Genomic DNA, 21,723 nt, shown 5'->3' with positions numbered 1-21,723 from the left:
TTAATCCATAATTTTGTTATCAGCCTCATCTATCCAGCCCTTCTTATGTACATGAACAATAACACCTGGTGGTATTCCAAAAGATTTTGGCATCACTTTTGCACTTGAAAATGATCATTGGATTAACTTTAGTACCATCAGTGCAACATGATAGTAGTACATGTGTACTGTATAGATAAGCAAGATGTATTAATTCATACAGGCACCAGTTGAATGCACCAAAGATATATTAATTCATATGAGATGTTAATGTATTCTGAGTGGGTGACAGAGACATTAAAAATGACATACCTTCAGATCTTTTACAACACCTCTCTTGTTTTAATGCATGCAACATAGATCTTCTGTTCTTATCTATCATGGTGTACACACGTATTTTTGTTCTATATGTGTCGAACAAATAAAAAAGTGGATAGCTCATGGAAGAAAAGTCTTTTATTTCTATGAGCTTCAAGTACACCTGTTCCCCTCTATGGACACCATGACCATTGCAGCAAATCTTGGGATTCTCAAGAGTAATCTTCAAGAAGAAGAATGCTGCATCATCATCAGCATTATTGTACTAAGAGAGAGAAGAGGTAATTATCATTAATAGGAAGTGAACTTTTGAAACTAATTATTTCTAGTTCATGTTGCAGAAGATTGCAAGCAGTTCCTATTGTCATGTCCTGCATGGTGTTTGTGTAAAAGAAAAAAAACTTTACCACTCAACAGCTGCTGATTATGATACCAGTGTCATACCTCTTTCTTGCACCAAATTAATTTTATTTTTGTACATGCTTTTTTTAACATGCACTTGTTTTTATAGTTACAGATTTAGCAACTTTCATGGCAACAGTTTCATTACTTGGCATATCAAATATAAGACGTGGTTCGTCCATATACGCTATATGTCTTAGTTCTTATGGCATTTTCTGAGATATTTTGGCTTTAGTTCGCATGCCAAGTCCATGACACTTAATAAACCTGTAGCACCAACCATCTCCACTCTTAAAGTCTGCTAAGTTCCCCTGTAGCACTGACTTACAAATGTATATTTGAGTCATTTTTGTATTAATTCTGATGCTGTTTTGATGGTGTCCTTGTATCTATTTCAATATGTCACCTTCTAGTTTAGGACATTTCGCACTCAATCCTCTATTTGTACATTTAGCCCTCCTCATTTCTTTTCAATACTTCTTTACTAGCCTACCAATCACAAATTGTTTTGTTCTGTTGATGAAGGGCCAAAATGCCACTCAGCTGCTCTGTTTGCATGTTCTTCTGCATATGATATTACTTTCAATTCATAGCCCACCTCATATGAATAATTTTTATTTTTTCCATTACAAGACTAGATACAAACAAAAATATTGTACTGTTACTGATAACACAAACAACTTGCAATTCAAGTTCACTGGCACTGTAGACTGCAATGATGCATCTTAGGCTAGACAGTGCTCTGGGTTTGTGATAGTGGGGCTGGAGGGAGAGAGTGTTAGCAAGCTTGTGAATCCCCGCAACTCATGTTCGTCCCATCAGTGCACTGCTGTTGCCTATTGAATGCATTATTGCCAGATAGAGACAGATTTCCTGCATCATCAAAAATATGGCCATTTTTAAGACTTGTGGGAATTTTAAGTCACCACTGGACATTTTGATATTAATTTCAAGCGCAAGATACATCTGAAACTTGGGAGCTTATGGTATTACAAAATAAGTGGCAGAAAATGGTACTAGTTCACTTTCAAGTTGAATCAACAACAGGGAAATATAAACTTATTACATTGATGCATAACATGCTGACGGCCAACTTCATTCAGATCACAGATGACGTAAGCACGTCATAAATGATAACACGAACCAATGGCATATTGCACAGGGACCCATTAAGCCCTTCACCTTTCAATATTGCCACATACAATGTTGGACACATAATAAGACAAGAAACGGAGGACGTCAAAATCTATGTATATGCGAACGACATAGTCATTGGATTGAACTCCAGACTCAACCTGAAAAGAGCAACCATTCAACTCAAGAAGTGGGCACAGGAGAATAAAATGGAAATTAACACGGGAAAAACCATAAAGATAACATTACACAGCAAAGGTCGAGAAGCTGTGGAGGACAGAATATCTTGGGACGGAACCTCTTATGACAGTCAATAGCTTCAAATAACTGGGACTGATTCTGAAAACCTGCCAGATCATTCTGAATATATTTAAAATCTTGAGCAGCAGCTGCCACACAAGCCATGTTTGACATCAAGGCAATATCCAGACTGTCGCCGAAAATAGCCATTGCCTTGTTTGCCGCAAAAATATTTCCCATCAGAACCTATTGAATAGATCTAATTTTGGAAAAGTTGAGTCTAAAATACCTAAGGACTCTGAAAGAAGTTAAATCACACTTCTTGAAAGCCGCCCTTGGTGTTTCAGAACATACAAACTCGAGGCTAGTATACGAAGTTGCCAGGGACCCATTGTTCATAGAGGAACTGTGTATGAGGCACCCACCCACCGACAACGCGAATAAACTCCTGCATGAAAGAGAGAAGAAGAGAAGGGAATAGCAGTGCATGGATACCACCACAAAATATGCAAGAAAAAGAGTTTCCATGATCCTGGCAGCAAATGTGTGTGTGTGTGTGTGTGTGTGTGTGTGTGTGTGTGTGTGTGTGTGTGTGTGTGTGTGTGAATTGTGCGACCAACTCTGTGACAGCTGTAAAAGACGAGTAAAATCACTGGTAGAACTCTTTAAATAATAAACAAAGTGCGATGAACAAGATTTGATACCACAAATCTGTGCAATTTATGTAACTTATGCACAACTTGTGCACATTTATTCTGATAATAAAATACTTTACAGGAAGGCAGGAATATTTAACTTACAAATGGTGTAGGTCATTTTCTTCATGTGTACTGATTAGCTCACTAAGTTTTTGTATATAGTGAACTGTAGTGCTAACTTTAGTTAATGATAACTTTTACTAAACATTATTCTAATGAAAATTAATTACACAGATGGAATTGGAACACTTAAAATAAGTACCTGTACCACAGATACCAATAACACAGTGTTGAAAAAAGAACTTGAGATTTTCAAGTAGATGCTACATATCGCTGATATCTATCTATCTGATATATCACATATTGAAAATAAGACGAAATTTAGTGAACATTTTTTTTGGGTGTTTTTGGGAGTAGAAAAAGATAAAAGATGGAAAGGATCCATTTGCTTTGTCACAGTGTTGTCAGCCAATTTTCTGTTGATCTGTCGGACATATAACCCATTGCTGGAAATACCACAAATGGCAGCATCTACCTAATTTAGTCCAAAGACATCTGATACCAATTCCTCCTCCAGTTTCTCCAGTTCACCAGATTGGAACTGACCTCTTGGGGGGAGTTCCAAACTAAAAAAAATGGTAGCAAATGGATTGTAGTATGCAATGACCACCACAGCTGCTATACTGTCATGAAGGCTGTTCTGATTCTGATTCAGGTTTCTTCTGCAAGACATAATTTTGAAGCATGAATGGAGCATCATAATGCATGATTAGAGGACATTGTCCAGGACTAGTGTAAGAAGTAATTTTACTTTTTTCAAAGTTGTCCACTGATTCAGAGTTCCTGCTACCTGTAAATTAATGGTCTGATAAAATATTTTTATAGTATATTTGTAGATTTGCTCTCAACATACAATGACACCAAACAAAAAGATTGGGCTGCAGCAGTGCCTGTCATGATATTTGCATACAAAAAAGCAAAGTACAACACTAACAGTTTAATGCAGTTTTTCCTGATCCATGGTTGAGAAGCTGAAAGAAGTGTTATCTATTCATCTTGACAATGCTTGAGACAATTACATCAAATAGCTCGTCACCAGAAGTGATGAAGCAGGACAGTTGGTAAGCACACACACACACACACACACACACACACACACACACACACACACACACACACACACACAGAGAGAGAGAGAGAGAGAGAGAGAGAGAGAGAGAGAGAGAGAGATTGGATGCTTAGAATAACGACCATGAATGTAGTATATCCAGACATTAATGTGTAAGCTACAACCCTGATGACCCAATATAGGTTCTTACACTTGTGCAGAAAGTTGGCTATCATAAAAATTACTGAAGTTCCACTGTGCCTGTACTGAGTCTTACATGACTTTTCAGACAATGAAATAAGAATTGCAGAGATGTTTACCATCTCCACACCATAAAGTCCTATTCTAGTCTTGGCCAGAGATCAAGAACAGTGGTTCTACCACAAGGAACATGAAGACCTGCCCAATGATCAGTATTTCTTGATGTGAGTAAATTGAACAGTGAGGTGACCATGAGGATGTGACTACACAACTAAAAATTCCAGGTCAACCAGTCCTGCCAAATAAAGAACCACTAACTAGATACAGAATACAGATGATACAGATACGGGAAACCATAATCCACTCAGGAACAACATGTTACTCTTTTTGGGAGGGAGTAGCTTCTGCTGTTATTTATTACATAACATTCATAGTTTATAGGAGTTATTTATTTATTGAATATTTTAATTCACCAGTACATTGTATGTTGTTCAAATAGAAGCAATCTCTACCAAGGTAGGCAGTTCAAACGAATCTGCACATTTGACTGTGCTTTACATTCATGCCTTCAGTGCAAAGCATTGGTTCTTGTTGACGACCCTACTCTCCTAACACGTACTTGACTACAGATTCTACATGAAAGTAGGTCCAGTGTTTGTTATATCATTTTCAGTTAGTGAGGGCAACTGCTCATACTTTTTGCAGTGTGAGTGTTCATATCATGATACGGTAAAATAAATATGATGGATTGGCAACAACAATTTGCTAAGAGTGCTGTAGACAACATCAAAGTACTTCTAGAGGATTAATCAGTATGGTACTTTTGAAAAATTCTGTTTTTATTTCTATTAATATTTTTATAGATGTTGTAATCTAAGCTCTCTTTGATTATGTAGTCATTATCAACAGCCATCATCATCTTGCAGAGTTTCCAGTCACTGGCTCAGTCTGTTTTAAACATAAGCCTCTCCATCAACTTCTGTCCTCCTGCCGTCTCTTTGTCTCCACTTTGATGCAGTCTCATCCTTTCCTTTGCATGCAGCCCTTAACTCCTTTCAGCCACCAGTCTCTTGGTCTTGCTCTTGATATTTTTCCCTTTCGTATTATGTATCTTCCTAAGTATCCCCCATTTCTCTAACATGTTAATACCACCTAAGCCTTGATTCGTGCTTCACGAATTCTTGATCCTTCTATTCCTTACATTGTTCATCTTTTTCTATCAGTAACTATTCCTCAAGAATTTCATCTCAGTAGCTTGTATTCTGCTTCTCTCTTTTCCTTTCATTACCCAAGTCTCCAGGGCATATGTAAGGATTGAAACATACTACACCTGATATATAACCCTTTTGCTGTTTTGATGGGTATCCTTGCTCCATATCAGGCCTTTATTCAAGAATACTTCTGTCTGTGTTACCCTGCTCTTTTATTTCTCTGTCATTTCTTTCATTCTCCTATATTAAGGTTCCCAGATACTCTAAGGTCTCCACCTGCCTCAGCTGTTCTCCACCAACTCTTATTCCAACTTTGACTCTCTCCTTCTTGCTGGTTGTGATAAGTATTTCACACTTTGCTATATGTCCAGATGCTCCTTATTTTCCCCTCCTTGCTTCCCTAAATCATCTAATTATGTGCAAACACTATTGCATTCACGTGTCCTTCATCAGTTACTTGTGCTACTTTGGTCATTATCACATTCATCATCACAATGAATAGCGATGGTCAAGGTGTGATCTCTCTCATCCCACTTCCACAAAGATCACTCATCTATTGTACAGTTCTTTTATCCACCTTATAACCTGCTTTTTTACTCTCTGCTCTCTAGGACTTCCATACCTTGTTTCTATATATTCTATCATAATATTTTTTCATTGTCCTGAGAGGCCATAAGTAAATCTGTTCCATATTCATAGTGGTTTCCCTGTAACTGTCTTATAGTGCAGATTAGATTTACTATGGACCTTCTTATCCTGAACCAATGCCACACTTCACTCTCCATTATTTCTGTTTTTGTTCAAATGCATGTTTCCAAAACTTAAATCTTTGCACAGTTGCTCTTTAGAGTGAATCCCTGAGAGTTTTTCACTCTTATTTTTCTTTCTTTTCTTGAAGTTCTGGATAGTTATTCCCTTCATCTAGTCTTCTGGCATTCTCCCTTTCCACAAAATCATCACCTCTCAATAGAACCATTGTATCCCCATGTGTCCTGCTACTCCCACCATCTGCACACTCAGCTCATCCAAATCTGATGCCTTCCTTCTCTTCATCTTTCTCAGAGCATTTTCCACTACTCTGTATGTTATGTTTTCTCTCTCTGCAGTTCCTATTCCTCTTCCTTGATTTCCTTCTCCTCCTCCAAGTCCCATTTTGGTTCAAGAGTTCTTAATAAAACACTCCCTCCACATAATTTTGTGTTCCTTCTTATTTTCTACCTCTTGACCACTTTTATTCACCATTCAAACATAGTCCTTCATATCATTCCACCCTTTCCTTTTTACTATCCCATGTAGGACCTTTTTCAAACCTTCACTATCCTCCTCATTATTCTAGTCCACTCTTCACTCCATCTTCATCCCTCCTCTTCCACCAATCTGCTAACTCGGCTTTGTCAACTTTCATGTCCAGTACTCTACTCTTGTCTCTCTATTCTATTTTGGACCATACCCTAAAGCCTCAAGTCTTCTTCTGCACTGTTTAGTTCATACCTTCATTCCATCATAACGTTTCCTTCAATCTGTTTTTGTTGTGTGTCCTTCCACATACTACTTCTGCAGTACTTAATGATGTCCTCTTAAATCTACCTCATTTCTCCTCCACCATATTTTGTTCATCAATTGAGAAATTTTTATTCACTTTTTTGAGATACTATAACATGCTCTCTTCTTCTTTCATTTTCCATACTCTTACATGATCAGCCTGGTTTTCTGTCTGTTTTTTATCCATAGTGCCTCTCAGGTTCATTATTAGCAGTTAGTGGTGCAGTCCAAGGCCTCTGATGGTGTTACCTTGATATCATTTCGTTACCATAGAGGATATTTGTATTTTCAACTACTGACTTTATGTAGTATTGCATTTAATTATTATTCCATAAAACTATATTGAGGGGCTTGTAGCATCTGTAGGTTATTGTTCCTGTCAATCACTTTAAGGAATTAAAATTAAAACATCGACAAGTTAATAATTCTTACTTTGTCTCTTACAAATAACAAATAAATTGTCAAAATCCTTCATAAAAGTTTTGAATTTGCAGATGGCCATTGTATAATGTAACAATAACGAACAGTGCACTTTTCAGTACTAACCCACAAGCATATGCTTAAAGTTCTGATATGTATAAAGTTTAATTACTGCTGAACTTTTAAATTCATATGTATTTTTGTGGGAGTGTGCCTTCTTTACTAATATTTCATCCACATGAAAAAGCAGCTAATTATAACCATGTTGTGTTCTTTGTGTTTCAGCCTCTTTTTTTTGCGCAGTTGCAATAGGAAGTATTTTACCTGTACAACTTGTAATTATAATCACTTATACACCATACAATTTTTATGTTTGTTGTTTTACAGGTTTCAGACTGACAGATTACATCAATAACTTCATGTCATTCCTAAGATATAATTCATTTACTTTATTTCTTACTCCCAAAATATTCAGATAAAGGAATCTGATTTCAAATTTCTTTATCTCTGCAAATATTCAGTATGACAAGGGGCTTTATCTTCATTTGATGATGCCTCACATTATTCTCTATATTTTACTTACCACTATTTCTCACAAGGCAAAATTATTTTTTTACAGATCACTTTTTCTGTTCTATGAGTATAAAGATATGTTAAGTGTTTTTTGCTGTAATTAGTTCTGTGTGACCATTTGACCCATTGTTTTATCTCCATTGCGAATTTTTAAGTAATTTAGTGAATTAGTGTTTTGTACTTAAAGGAAAAGCATCAGTCATGCAATTATTTGAAGACTGTATTGTAATGATGTGTATGTATTTCCCTTGCAGCTACCTCTCTTTATTATTAACCTTCTCATTGATGAGCACACATTACTACTTGATCCTCCTGAGCGTGCCTATATTGAGTCTCTAAGTCAGTTGATGGACTTCTGGGAAGAAACAGTAATAAATATAAACACGTTTCTTCCAGATCCATATTTCAAACCATTCACTGAGTAAGTTTTGAATTTTTTTATGCTATTCATTAGGAAATCTATTTGTTTCTAGGGAGATAATCTATTATAATCCAATGAAGTTTGTCAATTTGATGTTCTAACCACTTTCTTACGATTCTTCCTGCATTCTTTGTAATGTTATCTTTCTGCCTTTGACTCTTAAAAAAATCAGTTTTAAACATAATCATAGAGAACTAAGTTATATACAAAAGTAGCTTATTACAGTAAGTAAGTAATAACTGTTGAGGATAGTGTGTCATGTTGGAGGAACGAGAGTGGATATAATGACACTGGATATATCCAACAATGTAATTCATTAAATGATAAATGACTGTTTTCCTAACAGTGTACTCACAAACAAGGAAGACATATGTCTATTAAAATATAAATGTGGGGCTCTGCTGCATTTTTGTTTATCTGTGTTTGTCTTTACTGTCTGATATTTATTGTGTTTGCAAAACGTTCTGTCAGTTCACAGAAGTTTCCTACATCATAAAATTTTTGCTATTGTAGTGTCTTGACATTCGCCCATGACTTGGGTTTATTCATGTACACATTTTTGTGTGTCGTATTACAGTGAAGCAGGACAATAGTTTTGACAGAGATGAATAGTCAGTTGTCATCTGCACAAGAAAACCTTTATTTTGTCCACTTTACTGGTTTCAACAGTTCAAACTGTTATCTTCATAAGTGAAACAGGTTCAAACAATTGGTAAGCCAACATCAATATAAGAATTGGATGTTGGTGTCCTACAAAGGACTGGCAAAAAGTGCAGCACCTGGGCTTAAGTGTTCTTTGTTCAGAAGGTGGTGCATTGTTGCTGTCTTCAATTCCCATCATTTTAGCGGCTTTCTGTCTAACTTGTTTAGGCAAGGAGTGAGTGGCTGCTCTCTTGCACACTATGGGATTTACTAATGACCTTCTGACATCACATCAAAATATTCTTCAGGAAATCCTCTCATTATTATTTGTGTGGATGATGAAGGCATTAATACAAGCAATGTCAATCATTCAGAAAAACAGGGCAAGTGGCCAGCGTCTAGTTTTGCTTGAAGTTGAATAAGTAGTGCACATTTCATCTATTGTGTGCACCCCTGTTTTGGTCTTATTGTACATTGTTATAACTTCTGGTTTCTTTTCTTCAGCAGTATTAGTGTCAGTGGCACTGTCATGATGCAAAGATGGAAGGAGAATACCGTTTTTGCACTTCTTTGGCACATATGAAACTATGGTGATATCATTTCTGAATCCAAAAAGGCTGCTTCTGAGTTCAAGATCTCTTGTGCAAACAAAGTCTTGAGGGAACTCCCTCTATTTCTTTCTAAGAGTTCCTACTACTGTAAGTTGCTTTTTCAGGAGCTCTTCAGCTAGTGGTATGGAACAAAACCATTTGTCTAGTGTCACATTGTGTCCTGTACCTTCAATAGGCAATACAAGTCTATTTACTACCTCCTTAGGCGAGTTTGACAGTGCAAAGGGACCCTCTGTTTCCAAACATAGATTAGATTAATACTTGTTCCATAGATCATGAATACGACACTTCGTAATGATGTGGAACGTGTCAGGTTAATGAAAGATGTCTGTACAAGATATTACATTACACAAAATATTGCATGACACTAATGCTTAAGTTAGTTTTTTCCCCTCCCTTAATTTATATCTAAAAATTCAGCCAATGAGTAGAAGGAGTTGTCATCTAGAAATTCTTTTAATTTATTTTTAAATGTTGGTAGACTATCTGTCAGGCTTTTGATGCTATTTGGTAGGTGACCAAAGACTTTAATGGCAGCATAATTTACCCCCTTCTGTGCCAAAGTCAGATTTAACCCTGCATAGTGAAGATCATCCTTTCTCCTGGTGTTATAGCTATGCATACTGCAATTGCTTTTGAACTGGGTTGGATTATTAACAACGAATTTCATAAGTGAATATATATTCTGTGAGGTTACTGTGAGGATCCCTAGATCCTTAAATAGATGTCTGCAGGATGACCGTGGGTGGGCTCCAGTAATTATTCTGATTACACGTTTTTGAGCAATGAATACTTTTCTACTCAACGATGAATTACCCCAGAATATGATACCATACGAAAGCAGTGAATGAAAGTAGGCATAGTAAGCTAATTTACTGAGATTCTTATCACCAATATTTGCAATAACCCTAATAGCGTACGTAGCTGAACTTAAACGTTTCAGGAGACCATCAAAGTGTTGTTTCCAGTTTAACCTCTCATCAATGGACACACCTAAAAATTTTGAAAATTCTACCTTAGCTACAGACTTCTGTTCAAAGTCTATATTTATTACTGGAGTTGTGCCATTTACTGTACGGAACTGTATATACTGTGTTTTATCAAAATTTAAAGAGAGTCCGTTTGCTGAGAACCACTTAATAATTTTGTGAAAAACATCATTTACAATTACATCACTTAGTTCTTGGTTTTTGGATGTTATTACTATACTTGTATCATCAGCAAAAAGAACTAACTTTGCATCTTCATCAATATGGAATGGTAAGTCATTAATGTATATCAAGAACAGTAAAGGACCTAAGACCAAACCCTGTGGGACCCCGTGCTTGATAGGCCCCCAGTTTGAGGAATCAGCTGTTGTATAAACATTACATGAACCACTTATCTCAACTTTCTGCATTCTTCCAGTTAAGTATGAATTAAACCATTTGTGCACTGCCCCCTCAAACCATAATGATTTAGCTTATCTAAAAGAATTCCATGATTTACACAGTCAAAGGCCTTTGAGAGATCACAAAAAATACCAATGGGTGATGTCCGGTTATTCAGAGCATTTAATACTTGATCAGTGAAAGCGTATATAGCATTTTCTGTTGATAAGCCTTTCTGAAAACCAAACTGACATTTTGTTAGTACTTTATTTTTACATATATGGGAGGCTACTCTTGAATACATTACTTTCTCAAAAATGTTTGATAGAGCTGTCAGAAGAGAGATTGGGTGATAGTTGTTGACATCCGACGTATCCCCCTTTTTATGCAATGGTTTTACAATGGCATATTTCAGCCTATCGGGGAAAACACCCTGCTCCAAAGAGCTATTACATACGTGGCTGAGAATCCTACTTATCTGTGGGGAACAAGCTTTAAGTACCTTGCTGGAAATGCCATCAATTCCGTAAGAGCTTTTACTTTTCAGTGAGTTTATTATTTTACTGATTTCAGAGGGAGAGGTTCATGGAAATACAGCTGTTTCAAACTGCACAGGTATGGCCTCTTCTATTAGAAGCCTTGCCTCTTCTAGTGAAGATCTAGATCCTACTTTCTCCACAACATTTAAAAAAATGATTATTGAAAATATTTCTAATTTCTGATTGTTTGTTAGTACACTTGTCATTCAGTTTTATGGCACTAAAGTCTTCCTGTGATCTTGGTTGACCTGTTTCCCTTTCAATAATATTCCAAATTGCTTTAATTTTATTATCAGAGTTACTGATCTCAGACATGATACACATGCTTCTGGATTTTTTAATAACTTTTCTTAGTACCGCACAATAGTTTTTATAATATTGAACAATTTCGGGGTCAGTACTCCCTGTTGCTGTTAGATACAGTTCTCTTTTACAGTTGCAACTCTTCCTCTCATCATATTATCTCTACTTACATGTGCAGCTAATTTGTACCCATTGATGCTAACCTTTTGCTTATCAGTGACAATGTGATGCTCAGACAGGCATAGTACATCTATTATATTCTCAGTTTCTATATCTTCTAAACAAAGCAGAAGCTCATCAATTTTATTCTTCAATCCCCCAATATTTTGATGAAATATACTAACATTATTTTTCACTTTACTTTAACATCTTTAGTACTTGCCTGGCTGAGTTTCCCACTGGACACTGATCTTACATTAAAAAAGAGATACCACCATGAGATGTAGTTCCTCCCCCCTTTAAATTTCCTGCTATCAGCCCAGCCAGTTACCCTTCCCCTTCTTGTTGAGGTGTAGGCCATGTCTAGTATAGTCCCACCTACAGAGTGAATCAACAGGAACCACACCAATGTGTGACCCCGCATCAGATCCAAAGTATACCATCCCCTAAGTATGCCATGTTCTTGTGTCACATAAGATGAAATTTTTCAAACCATATTTTGCAGGCTTGCTCGGTATATACTGTAGTAAACTGCTTTTGCATCTAAATGCAACCAGTTGTTCATCCACTGTTGTATACTGAGACACAGTATAATTACTGACACAGTTTGACATGAATAATTCAAACACAACACTTCTTTGAATTCAGTTAGGTGATCAAGTTCTCTATGCCGTGGTCTGTCTTGAATATCATCGAATCCCAAACAATGCAACAAGAAATGAAAGCACTCTTATTGCAATTCCAAAACCATTTGTGTCCCATAAGTCTTCCAGATTTTGGTATTCTGTGCCGTAATGCCCAGCCAATATCAAAAGATCCAGAAAAGATTTGATTTCTTCCTCATTTGTTGGTTTGGAATCACAGTCTATTGTGAAATTTGAAGCAATGTGTTGTATGTAAATATTTGTGCACTATGTAATCATTCTAATTGTTATGTCATTTATAAATATTGAGAAACAATCCATAGCAGTTTTCGCATATTTTGTGATCGCTTTCACACCAGGGAGATGAATAATGAGGCCTACACTTCTCGTTCTTATGTTGTGACTAGGACAACTTTTCATTTGCTTGCTTTATTATCTGCTGCACTTACTTGTGGTTCCAGTTCCAGGTTGTCTTCATCCTCTGTTTCTGTGTCACTGTGATGAGAGAGAACTTCACAACTGTCTGTTTCCTCCTCTACCTCTTCTCCTCCTTCAAAAGTTTCATCTAACACCTCTTCCAGAAGCTTCCACACTCTTTCTTGTTCTATTTTGTCATGGTCCATAACTGTTTTAACTGCACAGAGTGATAAAATACAAGCAGCTGCTGCAGAACACAACTGTGTGCTTTCTTGCAGCACTGCAACATAAAGCGTCACACGACAACACCCCAAGGCACATTGTTGCATGTTTTCTTGGAACATGCACTTCCATTGTAGATTATGTTGTTACTCAAAGCTTTCATATTACGTTCTAGAAAGGTACCAAAGAACACGACGTTGTATTTCTATCCATTACCGGTATGTAACAATTCATCGATAAGGATGACTGGTGTGTTCTGAACACCTCGCATGACTGCTTAAGGCTTAAACTTGAGAGTTATTGCATTGGATACTTGAGAATTATTGCATTGGATCCATTGGAATATTTTTGAATGCTGTAGCCTGAACTTGGCTCCAAGTGATTTCTGCCTATTTCTCTACATGAAAAAAGGGCTTAGCCCCTAAAACTTTGACTGTGCTGCAGAGCTCCAAGATGTTGTCATGATCTGAGAGCAACGGGAAAAACCCACTGGCTAAAATGGAAATGGGTATTTATGTCCTTAATGACTGGTATTTTTTGCTATTTTTAAAGTCTCACTTATAACAATGGTTTTCATTCTTTGCTAACAACTGGGTAAAAAAAAGGCAAATAAATTTACTCTAACTGCAGTGCTAAAATTTTTGCTTTTTAAATGAAACTTTTAAAAAAAATATGAGTGATGTTATTCATACAGAATTCATTGCTTTGAAATATTGGGTTATTATAGAAATTGTGAAAACCAAAAAATACTATTTTAATAATAACATTAGTTAGAACTAGCATGAAACACAAAACTTAAGAATCGATACAGCATTGTAGAGACAATAATGTGCCTGTTGCCATGTGACATGGTATATTACAGAGCACATATATACATGCAGTATGCAAGACTTGTCCCACTTGGTGTGTATGCTCGAGTCTTACTGTCATCCCTGAATATTGATTGTATCACAGAATCGTACAGACTTTATATGTGCACTTTATTTACCAGTAATATAGATTGACAGTGAGTTCTGATATCTATCATGAGACATCAGTAAAACAAAGATGAACCAATTGTAATATGTGCTATGGTCTCTTGACTAACAATGTCTTTTATTCAAGTAACAGTGCTAGCAGAGTCCACCTTTTAAACTTGAGAATTATTGCATCTGATGCATCAGAATATTTTTGAACGTTGTAGTCCAAACTTGGCTCCAAGTGATTTCTTCCTATTACTGTACATGAAAAAAGCACTTAGCCCATAAAGCTTTGACCCTGCTGCAGAGCTCCAAGATGTTGTCATGATCTGAGAGGGACAGGAAAAACCCACTGGCTGAAATGGAAATCGGCATTTAAGTTCTGAATGACGGGTATTTTTTGCTATATTTAAGGTCTCACTTATAACATGAGTTATCATTCTTCGCTGACAACTGGGTAAAGAAGGGCAAATAAATTTTCCCTAACTGCAGTGCTAAAATTTTTGCTTTTTAAATAAAACTCTTTTTTAAAAAAATGAGTGATATTTATTGAAACAGTATTCATTGCTTTGAAATATTGTGTTATTATAGAAATTGGGAAAAACAGGGAGTACTATTTTAATAACAACACCTACAGTTAGAAATAGCAGAAAACACATGACTTAAGAATTCATACAGCATTGTAGAGACAATAACATGCCTTTCATGCCGTTATGTAGTGCACTATTCTGTGTTCAAATTTGCTTTAACAAAAAGTTTATACTGGTAACTTTTTTTTTAAGTTCTGATTCAAAACAGCTAATTGTACAGTAATGTTTCCATATATGAGAAATTAAGTCATATTTTTAAAATGTATTTTACAGGCCCATGATATGTGGAAAAGCAGAAGGAAGACTCTGTGGTACAGGACCTGAAATTGATGTCATCCTGAAAGAAGACAAACATCGTCTTGATATTCGCACAAATATTATATTAAGCATTCATAGCAATTTTGAAGCAATTAATAAATATATTCAGAGATTTCAGTTTATTAGAGAATTTCACACTGTTAACACAGCAACTGACATGGAATCTATAACTAATGAAACAGGTTATTGCTTCACGTTACTTGAATATAGACAGGCTATTTCTTGCTGTCACTTAAATAAAGAAAAATTTTATTTTACTTTTATAATTTTATTAGTTATTAAATGAAATGTGTCCAGTTTTCTCAAGAGATTTATACACAGTTTATGATATTCTTACCTTCTTTTTATTCTGTTTGTTCACTAGAGTTATATTGGTTAATTATTTCTGGATGCCTATACATATATCATATAGGCCTCTGAATTATTGAACACAGCAATTATAAATCGAGTTACATCCTTTGTGGTATCTGCATACATTTTGTACAATATATGGAGTTGGCATTTCATGGGGCATCATGTTAACCTTCTTCTGTTCTGTAATAATGAACTACTGTATGTGTAAGGACATCACTGCAGAAGTTGAGTTGGCTTTCAGAAACTCAGTATAACTAAGCAACTCCAAGGATAACATGAATTTCCTTCTAAGATGTATCATTGACTGGACCACTGGTATCATCAATGGCTGCATACAAGCAGTGAACTAGATTTCTGGCAGCAGCTCTGAAAAATAGGAGGGTCATTCAGTACTGAAAGAGACAAATTGGTCTGCAGAAAAAAGTGTTTAATTTTACAAAACAATAGTTTTTCTACTTTTCAACATTTGAACATTTATGCAATTGTTCCAACGGGCTACAAACTTTTTTATTCCATATGCAAAGAACTCTTTATCTTGATGTTTGAACCTATTTCCCACAAATTTTTCAAATTCTCATTGTCCTGAAACCTCTTCCCACATAATGCCTTCTTCAGTGCAGCAAATGAATGGAAATCACTAGGTGCTAAATCAGGACTGTAGGGGGGATGAGGCAGTACTTCTCAGCCCATTTTGTTTATGGTTTCACGGGTTAGTTGAGCAGTATGATGATGTGCATTGTCTTGCTGGAGAATCACATCTCTCCTCTGAGATCCATGATGTCTCTCTCTCATGGCTGCCTTCACCTTGTTTAAAAGCCAATCCTAGTAGTATTGGCTGTGCATTGTATGCCGCACTTCGAGATGATCTTCAGCATCTCAGAACACTGTCAACATGACTTTTCCTGCTGATGCTTCAAGTTTGAATTTTTTCTTGACAGGTGGGTTGGTGAGCTTCCGCTCCATGCTTTATCTTTTTGCATTCTGGCTCATAATCGTAAACCCAAGTTTCATCACAACTCAAAATTTTGTTGAGGAAGTGCTCACCTTCTCTTTCACAACGTTCCTTTAGCTCTGTGCACACGCTCAACCTCGTTTCCTTGTGTAGCTGCATCAATTCCTTTGGGACCCATCTCGCTAACATTTTGCAGTACTTCAGCTTGTCACACATGATGTTATGAGCTGTACCAGTACTAACTTGGACCTTATCAACTATCATTTCCACAGTTACATGGTGGTCAGCACTAATAATGTCATGAATTCTATTTTCAAGTGAGGGAGTTGAAACTGCATTTGGTCAGCCAGAAGGGCGTTCATCAGTCTCTGAGTCATGACCAGTTTTGAGCTGCTCTACCAACTTGTAAAAATTTGCACAATTCATACAACCTTCATCGCAAGCTTTAGGCATTCTACATTATATATTCATTGGTTTCTCGCCTTCATCAAGTAAAAAATAGGACATTGTCCAACTAAACAAAACAGCTTAAAGCCATAAAAGTACCAAACTTGCCCTACTAACAGTTCTTTCCCCAGACCAATTTGTCTCTTTAATTATTGAGTGACCCTCATATATTCAGAAAACTGAAGTTGATTTTGGTTGCTGAAGTGTACCTATTTTGCTGTGAAGTGTATAATTTACTCACCTGGTCATCTGAATGACAGTTATTTATTCCACTTATTGTACACTCAGTAGAAGACTTTGCCCTTTTTGTGAAACTTTGTTGTCAAATTGTCTCTGAAGCATGAGTGGATTATTTAGTTATGCTAAATTTCATTTTTTGATACAACCACTGAAATTATGAGGAGAATAGCTGGCATCAGTTCTGAAATGATGACTTGAGGCAATCCTCAGAAGCAAAAAACAGAATTGAGTTTTTTGATAGCACTAGTCTGGTTGTAGAAGTCATGGTGTGGCAAAAGGATATTCACTGTGAGCATCAACAATGAAGAGCCATTGTGTGTTCCAAATGGGGCCAGGGATGTTATGTGAATGCTTTGCCAAGAGTGTCAGGTTATGTCCCATTGAAAAATTCTTGACGCTGCACTGCCCAGTTTCCCATTCAAAACATGGCAATGCAAAGTCATCACTTTGATTTGTTTGTCCATCTCTTGCCACTTGCAATATTTTGCTGTAATGCTGTGGGATTTGCTATCTAGTTTGTTCATTTTGCATCTGTAACAAAATTATATAGTTTTTGATGGTAAAGCTGTTATGTTGTACAATGTACATTACTGGCAATTAAAATTACTACACCAAGAAGAAATTCAAATGATAAACTGGTATTCATTGGACAAATATATTAAACCAGAACTGACATGTGATTGCATTTTCATGCAGTTTGGGTGCATAGATCCAGAGAAATCAGTACCCAGACTAACCACCTCTGTCCCTAATAACAGCCTTGGTGTGCCTGGGCATTGAGTCAAACAGACTGTACAGATACAGCTGCCCATGCAGGTTCAACACTATACCACAGTTCATCAAGAGTAGTGACTGGCGTATTGTGACGAGCCAGTTGCTCAGCCACCATTGACCAGACATTTTCTATTGGTGAGAGATCTGGAGAATGTGCTGGCCAGGGCAGCAGTTGAACATTTTCTGTATCCAGAAAGGCCCGTACAGCACATGCAACATGTGGTCGTGTATTATCCTACTGAAATGTAGGGTTTTGCAGGGATCGAATGAAGGATAGAGCCACGAGTCATAACACATCTGAAATGTAATGTCCAAACCAACAAGACGTGACTGAGACGTGCAACCAATGGCACCCCATACCATCATGGCGGGTGATACACCAGTATGGTGATGACGAATACACGCTTCCAATGTGCATTCACTGCACTCTCACCAAACATGGATGCAATCATCGTGATGCTGTAAACAGCACCTGGTTTCATCCGAAATAATGATGTTTGGCATTCTTGCACCCAGGTTCATTGTTGAGTACACCATCGCAGGCACTCCTGTCTGTGGTGCACCGTCAAAGGTAGCAGCCATGGTCTCTGAGCCGATAGTCCATGCTGCTGCAAACGCCATCAGACTGTTCGTGCAGATGGTTGTTGTCTTGCAAACGTCCCCATCTGTTGACTCAGGGATCGAGACATGGCTGCACGATCCGTTACAGCCATGTGGATACGATGCCTGTAATCTCGACTGCTAGTGATATGAGGCCATTGGGATCCAGCACGGTGTTCTGTATTACCCTCATGAACCCACCGATTCCATATTCTGCTAACAGTCGTTGGATCTCGACCAATGTGAGCAGCAGTGTCCCGAAACCATAAACCACAATCGCGATTGGCTACAATCCGACCTTTACTAAGTCGGAAACGTGATGTATGAATTTCTCCTCCTTACAATAGGCATCACAACAATGTTTTACCAGGCAACACCGGTCAACTGCTGTTTGTGTATGAGAAATTGGTTGGAAACTTTCCTAATGTCAGCACGTTGTAGGTGTCGCCACCAGTGCCAACCTTGTGTGAATGCTATGAAAAGCTAATCTTTTGCATATCACAGCATCTTCTTCCTGTCAGTTAAATTTTGCATCTGTAGACCATAATCTTCATGGTGTAGCAATTTTAATGGCCAGTAGTGTATCAGTGAACCAATGGATCTGAGATTGAAGTGTTGATATGAGGCCAAACAATCCAAATGTAGTTTCTTTAGCAAACATAGTGAATTATAATGTCTGCTGCTGGTGCATTTCTCTGGTGGGAAAAGTTTCCACAGCTTCTTATTCAGAATGATCTAATTGAACACAATTATCTATATTAATAATTAGAAAAAAATGAAGACCAACGTTGTAGTTTTTGTATTGTTCAATCTTGTACATATTTTGCTGGATGCAAATGTGTCAATTTTTTGTGAACAGTGACAGTAAAACTAATTTTCTACCATGCAGATATGTGTGAAACTTGTAACTTCTTTTTCTGACTGTAATTTACTTGAGCCTTGCTTAAAATTTTGTGGGCTAAAATTGTGCTGATGCCATATAAGGAAGTGCTAACTTCAAGTCCTATTCATTTGCTTAAATTAAAGTTCATAAGATGAGTCTGACTAAGCAAGCATGCTATAATTTCTGAAATGATTATTTGCATTATGGCACCATTTGAAAGGAATATTTTTATGACCGAGGTGATGCAGTGCTGCTGCAATTTTGGCTTTGTTTAGAATAAATCTTACACAGTAAATAAGAATGGATTGTAATTGCTGATTGGTGTTAGGAGAATGTAATTTTCAAATGGTTACCAAATATTTGGTTATGGGACATATGCACTGAGCATCAGTGACATATCCCAAATATTAAGTTTCCGTATTAAAGAAAGGACATTTTGCAAGATTGTATTTCATTCCTGACTCTATTAAGACTTAAAAAAAGGCATTCCAAATTGCTGAAATGTTCTTCCAGTGTCTTTCTGGATACTGCTATGTTGTCCAAATAATTAGAACATCACTGGACATTTGTTGCCACTTGTTGTAAAACAATGGTGGCAAAAAGGAGTAGCTGTGGGGCTTCTGAAAGGGAGGCACTGCTACAACTTATAAAAGCCTGCATTTGTGCTGAATACCATGAATTTCTTTGTTTCATTGTCATGATGAAGTTGTAGGTAAGAATGTGCTAAATCTGTTTTTGAGAAATAACCTTCCTCTTGCTAATATATTTATCAATTCCTTGGAATGTGGTAGCGGGAATGAACCTGTTACAGTTTGAGCATATACCACAGCTTTGAAATCTGCAAGAGTCTTCTTTTACTGTTTGCTCTCCCAGTGATCATCGGAGAAGATGTTCACTGACTTGCTGAGGATAGGGGACAAGGAGCATTACATCAGTTGTGCATGAATAAGTTGAGAATTTGGGTCTGATGGAAGGCATCCTAGAGCTGTCCATGCAGTTGCTACAACCACTGTGCTGGAGTGGCACAGTGGTCAGTGCATCTAGCAGGAGACCTGGGTTCAAATCCCGCTCTTGCACAAAGAACTTTCCCATTGATTTAAATCAAGCCCACTGGCAGCTATTCTCATTAATTCCTGCATGTCTTGATTCACAGTGACTGCAGGATCAAAATGGTATGTGTTCTTTCAGATATGTCCAAAAGAACAGACACCACATGTGTCATTAAGGAGAACACAAGCAATTGATCACTTCATTGCAGATTGATGGGTGACATGCTAGGGCAGTCCATGTAGCTGCAATGACCATTGTGTGTGTTTGGCAGAGTGGTCAGCGTATCTGCCCAGTAAGCAGGAGACTTGGGTTCGAATCCTAATCTGGCACAAATTTTCAACTTTCCTCACAGATTTAAATCTGTGCCCACTGCCAGCTAATGTCAATAATTCCTATATGACTCCTGTTTGTTTAAGTTGTGGCTAATTTACCATGAATAGCATGCAGTATAGGATGTGCTCTGTGCAACTTAAGTTTGGCATTCTCTTTAAGTTTAGTTTGTGCTTTCAAGTGATTAGCATAACCCAGTGCACCAGTAAACAACTGCTGATATTTGCCACATAATTGTTGAATGCACTTGTGTCAAACATGAGTACTTACTGCATGTACATTACCTTTAATTCTCAGACTGAACAAATCAAAACACATCCAGTTCAAAAATATTTAGCCTAGTGTTATATTGAACTAGAGTTAATCTCACTGTGTTGGTCACGCTTTTGTATTTTGCTACGTCTACCAACAACGCACATGTCAAGAACATCAACGAAATTGTGTGTGTTAATCAAAGACTGACTGTTTGAGAGATTGCAGAAGAATCTAACACTTCAGTTGGATCATGTCATGAAATCCTGACACAGCATCTTGCACGGTTGAGTGCACCATGTGAATTAGCCTCTCTGGGGAGAATTGACTTTCCAAATTTCAATATTGTGCATCACAGATTTCTATTCTGTTTAGACTGAATTCAGGAAGGATGACTGCCTTTGAATTCTGATTGTGATATCATGTTTATTTTCGTTTCCTGAAAGTGAATCTTATGTGGATCTAAAACCACTTTAGTATTCTTCTATAAGCACACTTGCTGATTGTGTCCGTTTTTGTGATGAAATCAGCATTCTGCTTTGTAGAAAAGTAATATTTTCAGCTATTCATTATCAACCACTTAGCACATGACTTCAGCATGCTAGGGCTATCGTGCCATCTCAGTTGTGCTCTGAATTGTTTATGCTCATGACACTGAGTGACAAGAACTGTTCATGACTTGAATTCCCATGTACAATACTTAGCTACAACTATGATGAGGGAAAATCTAACTTTACAAAGTCACATAGGAATTTTCACAGGCAAAGACTGTGGTGCTTTAAGATATCTGCCCTGATTCTATTGCCTGCTATACACTATG

At 37.1% G+C, this 21,723-nt stretch overlaps 1 protein-coding gene across 1 annotated transcript in view; it reads left to right on the top strand.

Annotated features, from left to right (window-relative positions):
• LOC126365881 (dynein axonemal heavy chain 6) overlaps positions 1-21,723 on the top strand; it is a 1,020,408-nt gene that overhangs the window by 167,823 nt on the left and 830,862 nt on the right. Inside the window, exons 10-11 of the mRNA XM_050008578.1 lie at positions 8,081-8,247; positions 14,977-15,203. Of these exons, the coding sequence (XP_049864535.1) occupies positions 8,081-8,247; positions 14,977-15,203 (394 nt within the window). The remainder of the gene's footprint in view (positions 1-8,080; positions 8,248-14,976; positions 15,204-21,723) is intronic.

This window comes from Schistocerca gregaria, chromosome 4, assembly GCF_023897955.1.
Source record: "Schistocerca gregaria isolate iqSchGreg1 chromosome 4, iqSchGreg1.2, whole genome shotgun sequence".
In the NCBI taxonomy this organism is placed as follows: Eukaryota; Metazoa; Arthropoda; class Insecta; order Orthoptera; family Acrididae; genus Schistocerca; species Schistocerca gregaria.
This window is presented reverse-complemented; position numbering and strand designations above follow the sequence as displayed.